This window comes from Pituophis catenifer, unplaced genomic scaffold (assembly GCF_029215685.1).
Source record: "Pituophis catenifer annectens isolate HBS135680 unplaced genomic scaffold, rPitCat1.0.hap2 SCAF_3, whole genome shotgun sequence".
NCBI lineage: Eukaryota > Metazoa > Chordata > Lepidosauria > Squamata > Colubridae > Pituophis > Pituophis catenifer.
In genome coordinates this window covers 167,662,547-167,683,529 of record NW_027256883.1, presented here as the reverse complement: position 1 = coordinate 167,683,529, position 20,983 = coordinate 167,662,547, and the positions used below count along the sequence as shown (strand labels likewise).

Sequence of the window (20,983 nt, the reverse complement as noted above, 5' to 3'; positions counted from 1 at the left end):
GCTGATGAAGAGTCTGAATTCCAGACAGCAATTTCTTAAACTGGCTTAATTTCCAGTTGGCTTTAGCACAAACAAGCGGCTTAAAGCTGTCATGCAGAAATGCTCTTACAGTGTCTTGAGCAAATCACTTTGTCTCTTTACAGGAAGATAGTTAGTGTACATCTCTCAAAGGTTGTGTAATTGTTTTGTCCCAGATGTTCAATTGTTTTGTGAAAATATATTACCACTTGCAAGGAATTTGAGAATTTCTCTAACAAAATGATAGAATGCATTACTGAATGCTCATCTGCAAAACCAATTTAGTTCAATAAAATAAGGCTATACACTGGGACAAGAAGCATTGTTTCAACTAACATGCTATATGATAAAGTTATGATTGCCTTATGTTGGATACTGCAGACTAATATATATACATACATACAAACGTACATACATACATACATACATACATACATACATATATGTATGTATTTGATATTGGAAACAAGGATTATCCAGTGATCAGTCTGGTGAAGGCACTGGAGTGGTACACCTAAGTTTAGGGAAAATCCACCTTTCTGTCACTAGAAAAAGAAAGAAAATATGAGAGTGGACACAGGACTGATTTGAACTCCAAGGACTGTGGTTTTGATTGTTACCGAAGTACAAACATATATCAGTACTTTTAGTACCGGGGGGAGGGGGTTGTCTACACATTGCTCAACTAAATATGTGACTAAGGAAGGAGTCTCCCCATTGATTAGACAGTTGGATAGATTATGAAGCCAGAAACACACAATGTTGTCAGTGGTGGGTTTCAAAATTTTTTACTACCGGTTCTGTGGGTGTGGCTTTGTGGGCATGGCATGGCTTTGTGGGCATGGCTTTGTGGGCATGGCAGGGAAAGGATACTGTAAAATGTCCATTCCCTCCTCACTCCAGGGGAAGGTTACTTCAAAATCCCCATTTCCTCCCGATCAGCTGGGACTTGGGAGGCAGAGAATAGATGGAGGCGGGGCCAGTCAGAGGTGATATTTACTGGTTCTCCGAACTACTCAAAATTTCCGCTACCAGTTCTCCAGAACTGGTCAGAACCTGCTGAAACCCACCTCTGAATGTTGTGTATGCAAATTATCATGTCATCTGAATGAGTGGGTCCACTGTAATTTCAAATGGCTAAGACTGTTATAGCATACTCCGCTGAGCAATCAGGTGGATGTTTCTCTTCCAGATACTTCAAGAGTTTGGGATGCCTGTGAAATCTTTGTTCAGACTATCTTCTTCAATTGAAAAAAGGATTAGAATATTTTCATAGCCATCAGCATTTTAACTTGCACATGCAGCTATCCATGCTGTAACAGCAAATTAAGATGGAATAAATACTTTTTTCTAATTTGAGAAGGCAGATGGAAGCAAATGAGTGAAGCTAGCATTGGTGACCATCTATCATCACATTGATATATAGCTTGTCAAGGTATTACTATTTGTTGCCCTCTTGAGGAGTCATAGCAACACTTTCACTTCAAGAGCATCAGTCCAACATAATACACACAGTATAGTTGTGAGCTTTAAGTTTCATTCAGATGTTGTCTCCTGCCATCCTTCATGCAATATGAAACTTTTCTGAAACACCATTTCTATTGTTTTGCATTTTCATCGGGTATATGATTTTTTTTGGGGGGACACCTATTACTTGTGCAGCCCACCTTCCAAGAAATCGATACATTTAAGCTTATGGTTCTAAATGAATACCCATCAAGTATTAGAAAACATAGTCACAACTTGGGTACCTTATCCACCTTAACGGAATTCATCTCCCAGAATTCTTAAGCCATGCTTAGCCATGCTGGCTAGATTATTCTAGAAGTGAAGTTCCCACTTATCAAATGTACCAGGTTGGCAAAGACCAAGTTAAAAGAAACTGTCATTAGTGAATGTGATAATGAGTTTCATATACACAACTCATGATGCATTGACATTGTATCTTTCCAAATGAAGCCAATTTAAATTACATTTAGTCCTACACCAGAACACTTTAAACTTTCCTCATTTGATGGTACCCTGTTTCCCCCAAAATAAAACATCCCCTGATAATAAGACCAATCGGGCTTTTGAGCACACGGCAATAAGGTCAAGCATTTATTTCAGGGTTCAAAAAAATATAAGACAGGGTCTTATTTTTGGGAAAACACGGTATTAGTTATTTGTCCTCAGAGAGAAATTATTCAGAACAAAATTTCTTTCATCTTGTAGCACCCTGGACCATCTTATGGCATGAAGGTTATTAGACACTGCATTTTGCATTGGCCTGATACCTGAAGGAAAACTAATATTTCCCTTACAGTCTTCTTTACAGTCCATATTTTCTTTCTCTCCTTTCTCCTCTTGAGAATTAGGGCTCAACAGGAAAAAGCATTGAGGTTAACATGTATTGGGGTCTAAAGCACAAGGAAGAGACAGAAGCTGTCAGACAGAAACAAGCTGATGGCTAGGTTACCCTTTTAAGCAGGGGCAGACATGGGATACTTCTCGAGAAGGTGTAAATCCTTCATGAAGTACCTAATTGTGCAAAACTCTATAGATGGGGACATTTATTACTGACCCCAGCTGCTGCTCAGCTTGTTTCCTGAAGCATGAAGATTGATGGCACCAATGATTCTCATCTGAGCTATTGTCACTGCAGATGCCATCTGTGTTCAAAACTTCCTCTGCCTTTAAGTACTGTCTCGCACTGGTGAGTTCCACAGGTTAATTATATACAGCATCAGGGAATGCATTTAAGTGAAGGCAAACATTATTTGGGATAATGATTCCAAGTGTGCATGTGTGGGTGCACACACACACATGCCTATAGCCTCCTTTTACAGTTAAGATACATAAATGGAAGGATAGATTTAAGAGGCTATCTTTGCTAGATTTGCCTTTTCTGATAAAAGTAAAGGACATTAAAGAATGTTTATTTCTTCTTTCTTCTATCACTTCAATCAACTATATTGGAGGCATGGATAATTTATACCCCCGTATAGTTTTATAACCCTCAGAATGCTACAAATCACATAACATTTTAAAAAAAAACATACAAATTTTCAACAGGCCAATTTTTCACATTGAAAATGTATCAAACCTCCATATTGTTTAGCACACCTATTTCATATCTTAATCCTTTCTCCAAAGGGAATATATAGGCTGAGCATTTTTTTCCCTACACAATGGAAACAATATTATGATCTTTGCAGGCTAAGGGAAAAAAATTAAACTGCAGTTAATATTGCCCATAGTGATAGCAACAATAAATACAATATTTCCAATACTAGAAAGGGGTAGGGAACATTACATAAATTGCAACAATCCTGTAAAATGTATCTTGTTCAGTCTGTTCCTATCATAATAGTGTATCTACAGGAGTTGCATTTTAAACCAATTTTCACCTTCCTCACCTTTAGAGCACTTTCTGAAGGACATAAGATAGGCTTTCTACAGAACTCGTCAAGTCAAGGAACTTCAGACTGTGGGGTCTAGGAGAAGAGCCTTTTCTGCTATGGCCCTGCCTTCTGGAACATCTTGCCACCAGAGGTGAGATCTATCACAACCATTTTGGCCATCTGGAAGAGCCTTAAAACCTTGGCTCTGATGGTTAATTTGGAGCCTCGATGGGGGAGCATTATGCTGGAGGTGGTTGGTGGAGTGATAAAACAAGAGGCTACTACTGTACTGTTCATGCTCTTAATTTTTAGTCTTTATTGGTTAATTTCAATACTTTTATATTTATGATTTTATGGCACTGTAAGCCGCCTAGAGTTGCTTTGGATAGTGAGATGGGTGGTATATAAATTAAATAAAGAAATGTCTGCCTAATAAGATACAGTGAATGATGCTAAGTATGCTGCAGAGAAAAGGAAGGGAAGCAAACATATTTCTGTGCTGACTTTGAAAAGGGAGACAAGTCATCTTATAAATAGAACGGGCATTTAAAGTTAATACAATTGCTTATATTTGCAAAAATACATAATTCATAAATGAAAAGAAATTTGGAGAAAACTGTCATCCACTTGGCTAGTTCATATGGAATTCAAGAATCCAATGTCTAACTAATTGAATGTTTCATAAGCACTTCTTCAAAATAATTGCCCCACAGATGTTTGTGTAACCCTATACAAGTGAGTGTAATAAATATATAAACATAATATTTGTTGCCTCTGAGTGATACCTAGTGTACAACATCAAGTAAAACCATATCATATTATAAGCTCTTGTTTAGAAATATCTAGCAATTTCCACATTGATTGGGAGAGGCATTGAGTAAACATGACAATTTTTTTTCTGTGAATTTTAATGGCCCAACCAATCAGCACCCGTCTCAGTAAAGGACTTTCTGCTCATTGAGCCCTGCAGTATTTAGACCCCTAGTGAAATAGAGCCTACAAAGTAATTAATTGAATTACACTGCCGAGATTGTAGGCATTATGAAGACAGACTTTACTAAGGCCACAAGCACAAACACATCTGTGACAGGAGATGGTTCATCTCTATCATTCTGCAGGACGATTCCAAAAAGCAGGACGCAATTTCCTTTCAGATCAGGAAAACAGAGGCTTGACTGAATAAGAAACAGTTGTAATGTAACGTAGATTACATTGTACATTGCATTGTAATCTAATGTAAAGGTAATGGATTTACAGTGTTAGCTATTAAAAGCATCATAGAAATTTTTTTATAGCTCTGACACTAACATTTATGGCTTAGGGAGGCAATCTCCAATATGGTTGGACTCATTGCCATATTTAGTAAATGAGGAGGAACATATTATGTTTTCTAAAACTCATTTTAGAAATGACTAGCCCTGATGATGTTACCTAGTTTGGGTAATGAAACGTCTACAAGAAAACAGCCAAGTTCAGAAAGCACCAAGGACCCTTTACTTATTTTAGAGCTAACCAGCATGTATTTATATATGAATACATATTCAGAGACATCTATGCAGTTACTGTGTAAATACTATTTCCACATGTATCCTTAAACAAATACTTAAATGTCAAAAAAAATGCATGCAGAAAAATCCTTGTAGTTCCTACACTGTTCTTTTATACACAACAAACTTAGCACATCTGTACACACTTCTTTATTTAAAAGAACATATGAAAAAATAACATAGGCTGAAATCCAAGCATATTGCATTTTTAAAAAATTCCTTCTCACCCCTATGGGGAGTATGTGCTTTCTCAATCTCAGGTCTTCTACCAGAGGCCTGGGATTTTGAAGGTTCTGTTCAGTATCTTAAGGCTACTCCTAACACTGCACTCTTCTGGAAAGAGAGCTCTGATGTCATTCCTGGGATAGAGATAGAAATAGAGACAGAGATACAGCTATAGAGAAATATACACAAATACGTGCACATGCACATCATTTAAAAACATGGGTAAAGGCACATTTTGTGAGAGATAAACTCCCTTTGTGGATTTTTGAATTCACACAAAAAATATCCTGACAAGATCTGCCTAAAATTTGGGTCAAAGGTATAATCCATTAGAAAACACATGCTTTTTTAAAAAAATATCATGTTTGTGTAGGGCAAAGAACATGGAAGGAATCAAAAGTAGCATAATGATTTATTCCTATAAGACTATTATTTGGATCTCTTGTGAGCAAATGGAACCTACAGAAGCATGTTGTAGTCAATCTTTTAAACAGGGATTGTAGGGATTTATGACATAGCCCATAAAGCTGATCTAAAAAAACCAGTAACTACAAGATGGAACTGTAAACTGATTTATTACATGCTTATGTAATTGAAGAGCAAGATTGTAGATACAGCAAATGCATAATTACTTGATTATTTGATAAAGTACATACAATGTCTGTGAAAGGTTTCAAATGGCTGAGCTGCTTTGACAGAAATCTGTGTGAAGCACTTCTTCAATGCTGCTTTTTAAAGCAACATGGCCTTTTGCTTCTAAAGGCAAAGGGGCCACATTATTTTGCCTCATTTGTGAGGCCTCCTTAAGGTAGCAGTCCCCAACCTTTATGGCTTGGTGGCCTGATAGGGAGGCAGAGGGGAACCAGCCTGTGTGAGTGGTGGCCTGGTGGACTCATGTGCGCGCTGGCCCACCACTTGTGTAAGTCAAGCTGTGCACATGCGCACCGGCCCACTGCTCATGCAAGTCAAGCTACACGCATGCGCACCAGTCCGCCACTCACACAAGCTGAACTGTGTGCACGCATGTGAACTGGCCAGCCACTTGCATGGCCCTGTTCCAAACAGGCCATAGCCCAGGAGTGGGCTGCAGCTCGAGGGCAAGGAGTTCCAAAAAAACAGAAGAGGTGCATAGAATATCATGTGAATCAATTGTATCTGCCATCTACAGTACCTACCTTCCACCATCTAAGTCTTGTAGCTCTAACAAAGCATTCATTTTCATCCAAGTACACGTGTAGAAGCCAACCCTTTGGGACAGCATTTACAAACCTTTGGTACGCACTGCTTTTTTATATATGAATACTTCATATTCTGTAAAATAGCTTGTAGAATTGGTAGTATTATAGTTACCTTGAGTACAAAACAGTTTGTGCTTTGTCTTCCATCTTTAACTGGCTCCCAGAGATGGGATATTTCAATTAGCAATGGACAATTTGCCCATTCTATGAAAATTGAAGAGCGGGCTACTTGGCTGATTGAACCTAGACCCTAGCCTGAGAGGTCGCTGTTGATTGGCCGACTGTATTAACAATTATGTTTATGACATAGTTCCAGGCATATCATTCACTGTTCAAGATATTCTCCTAATGCTAAGTGACCGCCTAAGTCTTGAATGCCATGAAAGAAGCAGCTGATGCTAATATACAAGTACTACACCATATGCAGGTAATAATCCTTGATGAAATGGTATTACTGCTAAAATAGCAGCAGAGAATTGGAACCATTTAGACAATCAACCCCTGCACGGAAGAAAAATCCAAATTACATCCTTGCCTGATCATTGCCCTTTCCAGCAAATATATCTTATCACCTTTAATAATTGGTTCTACTATAAAATTGTTATTGTTATTGGAAAGTTTTTCCTAGTATTCAGTCAGAAGCTGCTTCCTTTAATCATATGACCATTATTTTACATCTTGAATACAGACAGAATAAAAAAAAATGTTCTTGTATGTGACAACCCTTCAAGTATATGAAAGAATGCTATCATAGCCTCCCTTTGTCACCTTTCTCAAAATAAATAATTCCAATATACGTTTCATATACATTACTAACAAATCAGTTCTTTTACATCCTATAACTGCAGATTTTTTAATGTGAAAAACTTTCTATTCCTCTTGGGCAACAGGGGGTTCAATACATTGAAAAAAACAAGATTTTGAGTCATTTGTCTTTTAAACCAGAGTTCCCCAATCTTTTCAGCTTTGCAGACCTGTGTGTGGAGGGGAGGATGGATGGTTCCATGCAAATGGAACACGCATGCATGCACTCACCCGCTGCTCACAAGAGTGGGGATGCTCGCGTGCATCTGCACACGCATGCATCAGCCAGTTCCACGGCCAAGTTCTGAAAGGTTCAAGGCCCAGTAGTGGGCTGCAGCCCAGGGGTTGGGACAGCTGTTTTAAACTACTTATCCAGTTCTGTATTACCTGCAAATTTGATAACCAATCCCTCTCCTTCTTTATCCAATTTATTAATAAGAATGCTAAAGTGAATCAGTCCCAAGAACTGAACTCTATAACCTCAGTCCAATTTATTGAGAAATCATGATGAGTATTCTTTAAGTACCGTTTCCAAGCCAACTGCAGAGTCAGCTAATAGAAGAATCAACTGGATGACATGTTTAAGTGCATTTCTATATGTTGACACAAATTATTTCACTAAGCTACGTTATCTATATTTTTGAAACTTTTGACAACTATTTTCCTGATTGATTATATTCTTACTATGATAGATAAGATGAAGTTGTGCTTGGTAGGTAGAACACTTTGCTTGGGAACCTTACTCATATTGAATGCCTAATAAACAATGTAGCAAGTACATACTACTTCACAAACAATTCTAGAATCATTGGGACTGTCATTTTCAAATGTGCAGGCAAAGCAAAATTAACAGAAGAGTCAGCATACAAAACAACTGATACACAGCAATATAACCACATACAGTTGTGTAATGCAGAACTACTCTAGCAGGCATTCAGTGTCAAGTGCTATTAGAGTCCTTTGGAGAGAAGGGGGTAAATATGGATGGATAGATGTATGGACAAACAGCAAGCTGTCCTTAAGAATTCCAATAAGAAACAATGAATGCAAATGATACTTGGTCCATCTTTATGTACTTGATATAGCTGCAGTATAACAGAACTTTAATAATACCTCCCCAACTGTGCTTAAAAATATCCCACACTGCTAAAATTAGCCATTGGAAACAGCAATTTCTTCTTTATTATACCATGATATCCTAGGAAAACACATGAATATTTTTTAATATGTTTATTGTTTGTGATGTCACTAGTGACTGCTAATGAACAGAAGTTTTCTAATTGCAATTTATTCAAATTATTTTTAAATACTTTTGAAGGATTTGGCTTGGACCTTGTCTGGCTGCAACTACACCAAATGGCACAACTGTTGCATTACAACATTTTCGCTGCAAGCAGAAGTTGCTTACTGTATTGCTCTGAATGGTTGAGATGAAAGCAGTGGTAGGATTCAAATTTTTACTACTGGTTCTGTAGGTGTGGCTTGGTGGGTGTGGCATGGTTTGGTGGGCATGGCAGGGGAAGGATACTGTAAAATGTCCATTCCCACCCCACTCCAGGGGAAGGTTACTGCAAAATCCCCATTTCCTCCAGATCAGCTGCAACTCAGGAGGCAGAGAATAGATGGAGGCGGGGCCTGTCAGAGGTAGTATTTACCAGTTCTCCAAATTACTCAAAATTTCCATTACAGGTTCTACAGAACTGGTCAGAGCCTGCTGAATACCACCTCTGGATGACAGGTAGCATTTTCTATTGGTGGAATCTTCACTTATTTGACAATCTTCTTTTGGGACAGCCTTCGCTTTCATTTTTATACAAATGGTAAATTGAGCAAGTAAGTAATTGGGGAAATGGGAGGGAGATGGGTGGTCAAGATTTATGTTATGTTATGTTATGTTATGTTATGTTATGTTATGTTATGTTATGTTATGTTATGTTATGTTATGTTATGTTATGTTATGTTATGTTATGTTATGTTATGTTGTTATGTTATGTTATGTTATGTTATGTTATGTTATGTTATGTTATGTTATGTTATGTTATGTTATGTTATGTTATGTTATGTTAGTGTGTGTGTGTGTGTGTGTGTGTGTGTGTGTGTGTGTAATATATAAAATTAAAATAAAATGACAACTTTGCTAATCCAGGCATTTCATTCTAAAAAGCAGTTTAAGGATAGACAATATAGCATTTACAAGTGAAGTGCAATCAACTCTATAGTTAATAAGTGTTCAAAATAAGGCAATTAGATGTTCATAAACTTTATAACTGCCTCTCCATTTATAGAGTTATCTAAAGGTAAGTGAAGAAATATAACAGTTGGATGATGGAGGAAACACAAATATCAGATTATGACAGTGAACAGGATTTAGATGTACAATATTTTTATATGCATGTTTTTTTGATGTGTTAACATTATATTAGATCTGTTAGGATAGGCTATTACTAATGTATTTATTATCACTGCCTTTTGAAACATGAAGCATCATTTCAGATTAAGGTTTGCTCATATCTTCACCTATAAAACAATTATTCAAATATGTACTAATGAATGCTTATTAAGTTTTTGACTATAGTAGCTGAAATGAAAGGAACTTTAGGATTTACAAAAAATTTTGCAAAATTTGTTTGAAGCCATTGTTCAAATGCTATTTATAAAACAAAAGTGAAGAAGAACAACAGTTAACAGTTGAACAATAGTTTTAATGAAACCAAGCAGAGAGATACAGAGCATAAACGTATAACTAAACTGACAACTGCTTTTATAAATAAAAAATGAGGGACGTACTGGCGTATTTCTAGAGTGTTTGTGACCATTTTGAATGTTTTTATTTTGTCACCAAAGCAGTATTTCTAAGGATGCCAACATGTTGCTTCTGAACTATGTAGGGGAACAACTTAAGGATCAATCATGCACCAGGATTGTACCTTAAATCCTAAAATTTTAGCAAGGTTTATTAGTAAGCAGATGCAGTCAAATAGCCCCCATGGATGAATGTTTCTGTTAAAAACATCATACACACCAACAAAGAAGTGCCATGAGAATGATTCTTCTCACTCAGGATTTAGGAGTAACGTGTTTATGAATGTAAGAAAACAAATATAATGTGGGACCTACCATCTTCAGGTTATTCACTTGATTTATAACTTTTTTATTTTCATTTCCATTATCTGCAATATTCCTAAAGTTAAGACCTACTTAACTGAAAAGAAGGGAAATAAGAAAGAAAATGAAAGAACCACGTCCACAGTACCTGCTGCTGCTGAAAATGGAGGAGTTCCACTGGGCTCATTTCTCCATTGGTTTCTCCACTGGCTCCTCCCTCTCTTCCACATCCTCCTCCACCGCCACCGCCTCCTCCTCCTCCATCAGTTTGATTGTTTAGGCTGCTGACACCATTTTGACCGGAGGGAGTAGAACGTATTGTCTCTGAGGCTGATTCAACCATCATGACTTGCTAGCAGCACCTTTATAAAGAAAGAATAACAAGATATCTCAACAATGATATGAGCTGCAGGATCTAAATTATGCTTGAGGATAACATTATAATAAGTGATGTTTCATTCCTTTGTCTTCTTTGCAAAGGACATTTGCAGTTGTATTTCAGAGAATAAGATTTATACACTGACTATTTTGGGGTTTAAAATATAGTTTTTTTTGAACCATTTGCTAATAAAACCATTACCAATCAAATACATCACTTAGCTATTATTCCCTTTCTTAATAGTGTTCCTATGGGAAAGAAAAAATCAGGACTGTTACAGATGGAAGACAGTGATGTCAAGAGGTCTAGGACAACTCATCATAGCCAACTCACCATGGCTAACTCACTATGACCAATTCATCATGGCCAATTCACTGTATCCAACCTGCCACAGCCAATTCACCATGGCCAACTTGCTGTGGGACAACTTACCATGGCCAACTCACCTGAGCAGGACAACTCTCCATGGGATGAGAGTTACAGTAATATCAAAGAAATAATGGAATAGGATTGTTAAAGGATGCAAAAGATGGGACAAAAATTAAAATACTTTTTAAATAATTTTAAATAATTTAATTAAATTGTGGAATTGTCCCACAGGAAGTTGTCCTATGACTGTGGCAAGTCGTCTCACAGTAAATTGGCTGCAGAGAGTTGGCTGTGGCAAGTTGGCCATGGCAAGTTGTCCCATTCTGATGTCAAGAAACTTCTCGTATAAAGTTCTTTGACAGAGGTACAGCAAATTGTACAACAAACATGTAGGTGTGAATTGATGATGCTATCAGTTTAATCATAATATTGTGGAGTCTTTTATCTAGCTCTCCATTCATCACAAAAATTTTCTGAAGAAATGACAATTTCACCAGAAATCAAGAAGATGCTTCAAAAACGTTATCTTTGGAAAAATTCTGTCCCTTTTATGTAGTGCTAGTTAATAAATACCCAAGCAAATATCATGTGCATTGGTAAACATGAATTTTATTCCTATCTTTTCTTTTCTTTAACTTGTATAATCCTATGTCAGCAAGAAGCTATTATTATTATATTATTGTCATGCACCACCCAGAGTCGCTTTTGCTGAAATAGGTGGCTATATAAATTTGATTAATAAATTTATTATTTTATTTTATTTTTTAATTTCATATTTTTATGTTTTTCCCCTCAAAAAAAATGATAAAACAAGCCAATATCCATTTATAAGGAAATACAATATTAAGTGCAAATCCTGCACAATTTTTCAGAAGAATTTCATTCCATACCAGGGTGGATAAAAATCAATGATTTTTTTAAAAAAAATAAAAAAAATCAGATTTTTTTGATTTAAATCGGATTTTTTTTATTTAAATCGGATTTATTTTAATAAAAAACTTTTGAGGTAAAAATCTATCATAAGATAGTTTTCTATTTAAAATACATAAATAATTTAGTTTATTCAGCATGAAATGGAGTTTAGTTATGTAGCATGAGGCTGTATATTCTGCAACACTGGGACTATCGGTGAGTCAACAGTGGTCAAAGGAGTAGCAGAGATGACAGTTGCTCTTTAAAAATTATGATTTAAATCGAGTTGATTTAAATTCTTTTTACTAGTGATTTAAATCATGATTTAAATTGTGATATAAATCAACTCGATTTAAATCAAATCCACCCTGTTCCATACCAAAGGGAAAATAGACAATATAACATTTATTATAATTAACAAGGGGATCATAAAATATTTCAGTCAAGTACACACACCAATATCCCCACTTCAGCATACTAAATTATATACATTGGGTACTAATCTGCTCTTGAATTATTTAAAACAAAGAGAAAAACTGGGTATTTTATATAGCAGTAGTATAGTACAATGACAACCACCACCTCATGAAAATTTACAGAATAAAACCCAACTTCTCAATGCAAATTAATACAGAGACAGAGTGTTGTTCATTTGTATTATGTTCAAGGATTGTTAACAAGAACAGGCACTAATGCACAACTATTGTTTGATATGTGCAAATTGTACAGGAACATTGCAATGAACAAGGGTATACATTCAATTTCACAGCGACTAAGATTGTTGGCTGAGCGGGTACAAAAATAACCAGGAAAATGGTTGAAGCCTGGGAAATATGCCCTTTGTCAGTCAACAGGAGTGTTGATTAACCACCAGTTATCAGGTATTTAATAGCCTTGGCAGCACAAGGAAACAAGAGCCAACAACTTAATAACCAGCCATCAACAACCCAATCAACAACTAAAAAGTCACACACAACCAGGCACCACCTAAATACTACTCATAGAATATCCCAAAGTATGCATTCTGGTGAAAGAGAAGTTCCTTGATGATGGGCTCCAGCGTGAGTCTGAAACCTCAGAAAACTAAACCTCTAGTCCCAGTGACTGACCCAGATTTGATTCTGCAACATTATCCTGGGAATATTTGCCTTCATTCTTTGTACAGGAACACTTCTGGACAGTATCCAGAAACACTGCAAAACACTGATTTGAAAGAATATACACACATATCTGAAAGCACACATAATGTCTTCATAGACACTATCAGGTAGTTAGGAAACTATTATAAAAGGATCTCTAGAACCAAACTCACTCTCTCATATTACTGACACTGCAGGAAAGATGCTGGGCATAGACAGTGAAAGTAAATGAATAAAGCTGGAACATAATCTATCATAAAAATGTTGCTACAGCTATCTAATTCAAAGTTTTCATTAGAGACAAGCAATGCTATATTAAAAATGTTAGGTTAAAAGCTGTGAGAAACTGTTCCAATAGTTATATGTAACTATCACTGTGCTAGTGAAGACAAGAACTGCATGTCAACACAGTTGAAGAACAGAATAGTTAGGAAAGCTGAGGGTTTACAATTTCTAGACAAAATCTTTGTGAAGACAAAGAATCAAGAGAGAGAAAAAAAACATACACACACACAATTATGAGCAAAGATACATGAATCTTCCAGACACAGGACATAAAGTTATTCATTTATTTCTTAAATATGTATCTCACTTTTCCTCAATGAACTCAAAGCTGCTTACTCAGCATTCTCTGTTCCAATTCCTCTGTCCTCAAGGATCAATTCTATTCAGTGAACTGGGCTGAGAGAATTGTGACATGTCCAAACTCACCAAAGAGTTTCCATGGCTGAAAGCAAACTTGAGTCTGGATCTTCCCAGTCACGGTCCAACATTTGACCATTATACCACAATGGCTCTCAAAAATTGCAAGACTACATAAATAGGGTAAAGAGGTCAACAGTGGGAAAGATTGCTCACTTCTTCAAAACCATTAGCACCATGTGAGTTCATTATTAGGAAAGACAGTCATACTTGAATTCTCCAATATAGTAACAGAGAGTAATTCTACTCCCACCGTTTATAGAAAGGTACAGAATAGCCTCCAATTTTAATTTTCAACATTAAATAATGCCAATAAGGTTTTATGTATTTTCCCATTAAAAACTTTTTAAACTGTAAAAGGATAATCTCCATTACAACTTTTAAAAACTAGGAAGGAGTGGGAGGAATGGAGGCATTCCTACTTCTATCTGTCAGTCCTTCCTCTCAATACATTAGGAGTTAGAATGAAGAGAAACAAAAAGCAAACATACTTGCCCTCATGCTGCCAGCACCCCATGGCAAAATTAGAATAATATCAATTCCCAATCATCCATTCCTTGTCTCACTTAGCTCTGTACACAGACAACAATCTTCATTATTGAAAGACGCATAAAGTTTTCCTGTTCTCCACTGCTTGGGATGCGGCAATACACACTGCTTAGTTTGAATGCATGGTCTTAGGAAAGATAAAGATAAAGCTTTCCTAGATGGCTGGATAATAACAGTTTAACATTTTTTCCACTCTCCTCTCAGCAAAGCAAAAATACCCAGATCCTCAAATGCAAAACACAGTGCAGAAGATTTTGGAAATTTTACTTTTATTTCTCCCGGATATTCAGACTAATAATTTTGAAAGTAATTTGCATGGAGTTTTTCCCTCAGCTCAAACCACAGTCAGTATCATGAGATGAACAAGAATCTAAAATGGTTACTTGCTGAGTAAATTGCCAGCAACACTTGTCTATCATAAGAACTGTCTCTGGATAGTCCCAGCAGCTGGTATCAGTATGCCTTTAATATCTGAAGGCTGGAAGAGTAGAGAGCTTCAAAGAAGTCCTTCCAAGGTACTGCTGGGCTGCTGTTTATGTTTCGAAGTTGAAACTCTTGAAGGTGTATTGTAATCATGATCAGTATTTCCTCTGCCACTACTAAAATGAATTGTTCATCTACAAAGTAAAAGCAGATTCAAATATGTATTCAAAGTGTTTCAGTAATCTAGCAAATTGAAATTTAAAGAGAAGAGAAAATTTGTAGCTCAGGGCTGAACTGTGGGGTCCTCAGTGCTCTCTGAGCTTCCTTGTTTTCTTGCAAACATTTCATTACTCAGCTAGGTAATATCTTCTGAGGAGGAAATGCCAACTGCTTTAAATTGATTATCACCAATTTTGAGTGATAATCAAGGAGTAATTTCTGCTATTGTAATTACATTCCCGAAGTCTAGAATCAAACTAATGGTAATGAAAAACAAACAAACAGACACACTGGGATTTTTCACTTTCTTCCTCTATAAAGAAAACACTACTCATTCTTCCTTCAAGACTGCTGCTTTCTAGATCAAATGAAGCACAAAGCACACACTTGGAACTGATCAGACAAGTAGTCAGCAAGTTTGAAAGCAAAAGGGACAGAAGAGGGGTGTTTTGTTTTTTTACTACCTTTTTCTTTACTGCGTGTGGATTTTGCTTTTGCTTTTTTGGCACGATAGACTGACAAACTGGGAACAACATAATTGCTGAAATGTGGCATGTAATAATAGCTATTCAGAAGTGATCATTCATATTAAACAGGGTGAAGCAAGCTTCTCATTTGCATATTTGAGATTATATGCATTTCAAAAGTCATTTCCACAGGATGTGAGAATGACATTAATTCCCATGTGGAGTTGTCGATTCCCTCCTGTAGCCCCTCACACTATCAAGTACACACAAAGTGACACAGAATGACATACTTGTACCAGGGAATTCAAGGACAAAACGTTACCCTGACTTGGTTTTAGGGGAAAATATACATTTCTAGTTAACAATATTATGCTGGATAAAGAATAAGATGAAATCAAATAAAAAAATCTTGGAACACAGAAGTTACAAAGTTATCAAAAAAGATAGCAAACATTTTGAAAACAAAATGCAAACCAAACTTGAATTTTAGCATCATATGTTAACTCAACATGTTGCATAATCATATACTGAATTCAGAAGAAACTACCCTCCATGGTGTAAATCCAACTGTCAGAAAGAAAACTTGTTCTATCATTTCCCTTTACCTAGCAGTAAACATGACAAATATTGTTTTAAGATTTATATACATTTATATATTTCTACTAAGCCTTTTTGTTCCTTTCCCTCAGTTTTTTTTAAATAGACATTTTATTTATTTATTTATTTATTTATTTATTTAATTAAATTTTTATACCGCCCTTCTCCAAAATAGGACTCAGGGCGGTGCACAGCCAAGGTAAAAACAAGACATATATACAAACATGGTGAATCTAAAAAACTATTTAAAATAATTAAATGTTTTGGCCGAATTAAAACCATTTCCAATTTAAAATCAATTTAAAAATTAAAAAATTTGGTCAAGCCAGCCCAGCTTGTTGGAATAAATAGGTTTTTAGGGCCCGACGAAAAATCCGGAGGTCTGTTATTATGCGTAATTCTGGGGGGAGGGTGTTCCAGAGGGTAGGCGCCACCACAGAGAAGGCTCTCCCCCTGGGGGTCGCCAGCCGACATTGCCTGGCGGACGGCACCCTGAGGAGGCCCACTCTGTGTGAGCGTACTGGCCGGTGGGAGGCTATTGGTGGCAGAAGGCGGTCTCGTAAGTACCCCGGCCCTAAGCCATGGAGCGCTTTAAAGGTGGTCACCAACACCTTGAAGCGCACCCGGAAGACCACCGGGAGCCAGTGCAGCTCGCGCAGGAGAGGTGTCACGTGGGAGCGCCTCGTCGCCCCCATGATCCCCCGCGCGGCCGCGTTCTGGACCAGCTGGAGCCTCCGGGTGCACCCCAGGGGGAGCCCCATGTAGAGAGCGTTGCAGTAGTCCAGGCGGGAGGTGACGAGTGCCTGAGTGACTGTGCGTAGGGAGTCCCGATCTAGAAAGGGACGCAACTGGCGTATCAGGCGAACCTGATAAAAAGCCCCCCTGGCCACGGCCGTCAAATGATCTTCCAAGGACAGCCGTGCGTCCAGGAGGACGCCCAAGTTGCGAGCCCTCTCCGTGGGGGCGAGTGATTCACCCCCAATAGTCAGCGATGGCGTCAGCTGGCTATATCGGGACGCCGGAAGCCACAGCCACTCGGTCTTGGAGGGGTTGAGTTGGAGCCTGTTTCTCCCCATCCAGGCCCGCACGGCCTCCAGGCACTGGGACAACACTTCAAGGGCATCATTGGGGTGGCCTGGGGTGGAGATATACAGCTGGGTGTCATCAGCGTATTGATGGAACTCCACCCCGAAGCCACGGATGATCTCACCCAGCGGCTTTACATAAATGTTGAACAGAAGGGGCGAGAGTACCGACCCTTGTGGCACCCCACAAGCAAGGTGCCTCGGGGTCGACCGCTGCCCCCCTGTCAACACAGATTGCGACCGGTCGGAGAGGTAGGAGGAGAACCACCGCAAAACGGTGCCTCCCACCCCCAACCCCGCCAACCGGTGCAACATGATACCATGGTCGATGGTATCAAAAGCCGCTGAGAGGTCTAACAGGACCAGGATAGAGGAATGACCCCTATCCCGGGCCCTCCAGAGATCATCCACCAATGCGACCAATGCCGTTTCCGTGCTGTGCCCAGGCCGGAAGCCGGACTGGAGCGGGTCTAGATAGACAGCTTCATCCAGGTACCGGGGAAGCTGTTGCGCCACCACACTCTCAACAACCTTCGCAACGAAGCGAAGGTTGGAGACTGGACGATAGTTAGCCAAAACAGCCGGATCCAGAGAGGGCTTCTTGAGGAGGGGCCTCACCACCGCTTCTTTCAAAGCGGCCGGCAGGACCCCCTCACCCAAAGAAGCGTTAACAATCATCTGGAGCCAGCCTCGCGTCACCTCCCGGGAGGCCAGTACCAACCAGGAGGGACACGGGTCCAATAAACATGTGGTCGCGTTCAGCCGTCCCAGGATCCTGTCCATGTCCTCGGGAGTCACAGGATCGAACTCCCCCCAGATAACACTCTCAAGACCTGCCTCAGTCATCCCGTCCGGACATACCCAGTCAGAGGCCAGCCCTTCTCGAATCTGAGCGATTTTGTCATACAGATATTGCACAAAATCCTCAGCTCGACCCTGCAAGGGGTCATCCCGCACTTCCAGATGGAGGAGGGAGCGGGTCACCCTAAACAGGGCGGCTGGGCGATTATCTGATGACGCGATAAGAGCGGCAAAATAGCTAGTTTTCGCCGCTTTTATCGCCACTAGGTAGGTCTTAATATGGGACCTCACCCGTGTTCGGTCAGATTCGGAGCGGCTGGTCCTCCAGCTACTCTCCAGGCGTCTTTTCCGGCGCTTCATCTCTCTAAGCTCCTCGGAGAACCAAGGAGCTAGGTGAGTTCGGTGCCGGGTCAGAGGCCGCAAAGGCACGACTCGGTCCAAGGCCCCGGCAGCCGCACTGTCCCAGGCGGCCACCAGGTCTTCCGCCGAGTCATGAGCCAGAATCTCAGGAAATGGCCCAAGCTCCATCTGGAACCTGTCTGGGTCCATCAGGCGCCTGGGGCGGAACCACCTTGTCGGTCCCGCCTCCCTGCGGCAGGGTGCAGCGGTTAGAAAGTCCAGTCGAAGGAGCGAGTGGTCAGACCATGACAAGGGTTCGATGACTATATCCCCTATATCGAGGCCACTCAACCACTGACCAGAGACAAAAACTAAGTCCAGAGTGTGTCCCCCTGTGTGAGTGGGGTCATGAATTAACTGAGTAAGGTCCATGGCCGTCATGGAAGCCATGAACTCTCGAGCCACCTCAGATGTTTCACCGATGGATGGCAGGTTAAAGTCCCCCATGATGGCAAGTATTTGAAATACTTCTCTTTTTTTATAACATTCATTACTACATGAATATTCATAGAATTCTATTATCTCTCATACAAGGAAGAGTATATCTTCCAAGGGATGACTTGTTGCAATTCAGATATATTTTACAACAAAATGCACTGTTGTTTACATTTCCCATGACTAGATTTAAGGCTATACTTGAATGAGGATATATGTAACGGACAGATCCACATGAAAGACAATCAAGTTATCAGTTCTGTTAGCCATTCATTATTGGTTTAGCCTAGGATTCGAGGAAGGGAAAGGAAAGCCGTAGAATCATCAATTATATCAAGTCTTGTTCTTTTAATGCATTTCTTTCATTTACAATATAATAATAAATCCAAGGAAATCTACAAAATAAATTCAATTAAAAATTATTGTCTTTCACTCTCTATGCAAAATATCGACATGACTTGTGTATGAGCATAGATCATTCTAAGCATCTTTTACATACAAAAATGGATATAATTGAGAGAATTACAAAGATTGTTATGAGATGGGGATGGCATTTTCTTAATACATCCAATGTAGGCATTAGCTAAACTTATGTTTTAAAAACAAAATGGGAGGGGGGAGCTGGAGCCTTGTTATGCCCACAAAGATGGCACCACATAACTGCCTGTGCCTGGATTTTGAAGCTAAGCAGGCTTAGGCTTAGTTAATACATGGATAGGAAAGCAAGTAAAGATGAAAAGAGTTGAAATAAGGCAGAGGCAACCCATTTCTATATTTTGGCCAAGAAAACAATATCAACATTTCCATGAAGTTAACGGGAACCAAGCTGGATGTAAATACACAGACATGGTTATGGGTATATGGGTATGGGTAATGCATCAAATTTTCTTCTCTAGCTGCTTATTAATTCTGCTTATGCCTGGCTGAAGATTACAATCATGGCAGACCCAGAAGGAAAATATAAGGTTGAAAAATCATACGACAAATGTCATTGCGCCATGCATTTTTTCTATAAACTCTGAAAGGAACAGCACATGGTCAACATGTAGAAGATCCCTGATTCAATATCTGGCATCTCATTTTTTTTTAATGATAAAAGAGGATAAGTAGCAATTCAACTGAAAGATGTCTGCTGGTATAGCCAATAATGGGAAATACAGAATGAAATCGATAAACAGTACAATTTTGATTAAAATATAAAGAAAGACTTTCCACTATCGGGGAGGAGAATACTTTCAACATGGTAACCACTTCTCTCTGGTGTGAAATTAGCATGAAACAATAACCATAATATAGAAGATGTCCATTAAAAGAAAAGTGCTCTAAAGTACAGCACCTCATGCACCAAAAATAGGTTTTCAGTTACTTTAAATTACTATGTATTAAAAAGAAAACTGCATGATATATCTATGATCCCAAGACATAGGTACTTGCATGAAAACAATGCGTTTTCAGCCAATGTGGAAATTAATTTGAGCACCAGCAGTCACTATTAACCATTATTTTGGACTTAGATGGTAGCTAAACATTCCTTGGCCTGAAGAACAACTAGTTTTGCCAAGAACATTCCAGACTCAGCTTAGCCTGCTCCATTTGCCTATACCTTGCAGAATTGGTATGTAAGTTGTAGAGTTTTATTGAAATCGGGTTTTACCCTTTGTTTGCAAAGCTAACAGCTAACCCTACACATTTCATCTTTTTTTATTCATGCACATTTGCTTTTTTTCTCTTCCTTTCTAGACTTTTTTCCATTTATTACTTTCAATTGTCAAATATCTGTGCATTTGACCATTTTTGTCAAGCATATGTATTTTGTGAGAAAACCAATTTTCAAGTAAAGAGAAAAAGTACTGAAGCAAGTGAGACCATATACTACAAAGCATTTAAGAAAAAAAAAAGCTGTTTACAGATTTAGAAACATATGTCAGATAGTTAACCCTCTACTGACAAACACCAGGAACACCAGGGGAAAAAAATACAGCTGGAAAAAGAGGAGGAAAGAACAGGTTTATTCTTGTTTTTCTAGTTTGTTAAGAACCATTTATCACACAACCATGGAAGTAGATCTAGACCCAGAACAATCATAAAACAACTGTAACGAAGTTGCTTTTTAAAGAGGCCATATTAGCAAAAGGCTGGAAATTATAACTAAAAAAGTCACATTCCCAGTACTATTATGTAACATAT

At 38.6% G+C, this 20,983-nt stretch overlaps 1 protein-coding gene across 2 annotated transcripts in view; it reads right to left on the bottom strand.

Moving 5' to 3' along the window:
• The window catches only part of FOXP4 (forkhead box P4), a 170,780-nt gene that overhangs the window by 103,782 nt on the left and 46,015 nt on the right, over positions 1-20,983 (bottom strand). For both annotated transcript variants that reach the window (XM_070941510.1, XM_070941509.1), the window contains exon 2: positions 10,469-10,682. In XM_070941510.1, the coding sequence (XP_070797611.1) occupies positions 10,469-10,666 (198 nt within the window). In that variant the 5' untranslated portion in view covers positions 10,667-10,682. The remainder of the gene's footprint in view (positions 1-10,468; positions 10,683-20,983) is intronic.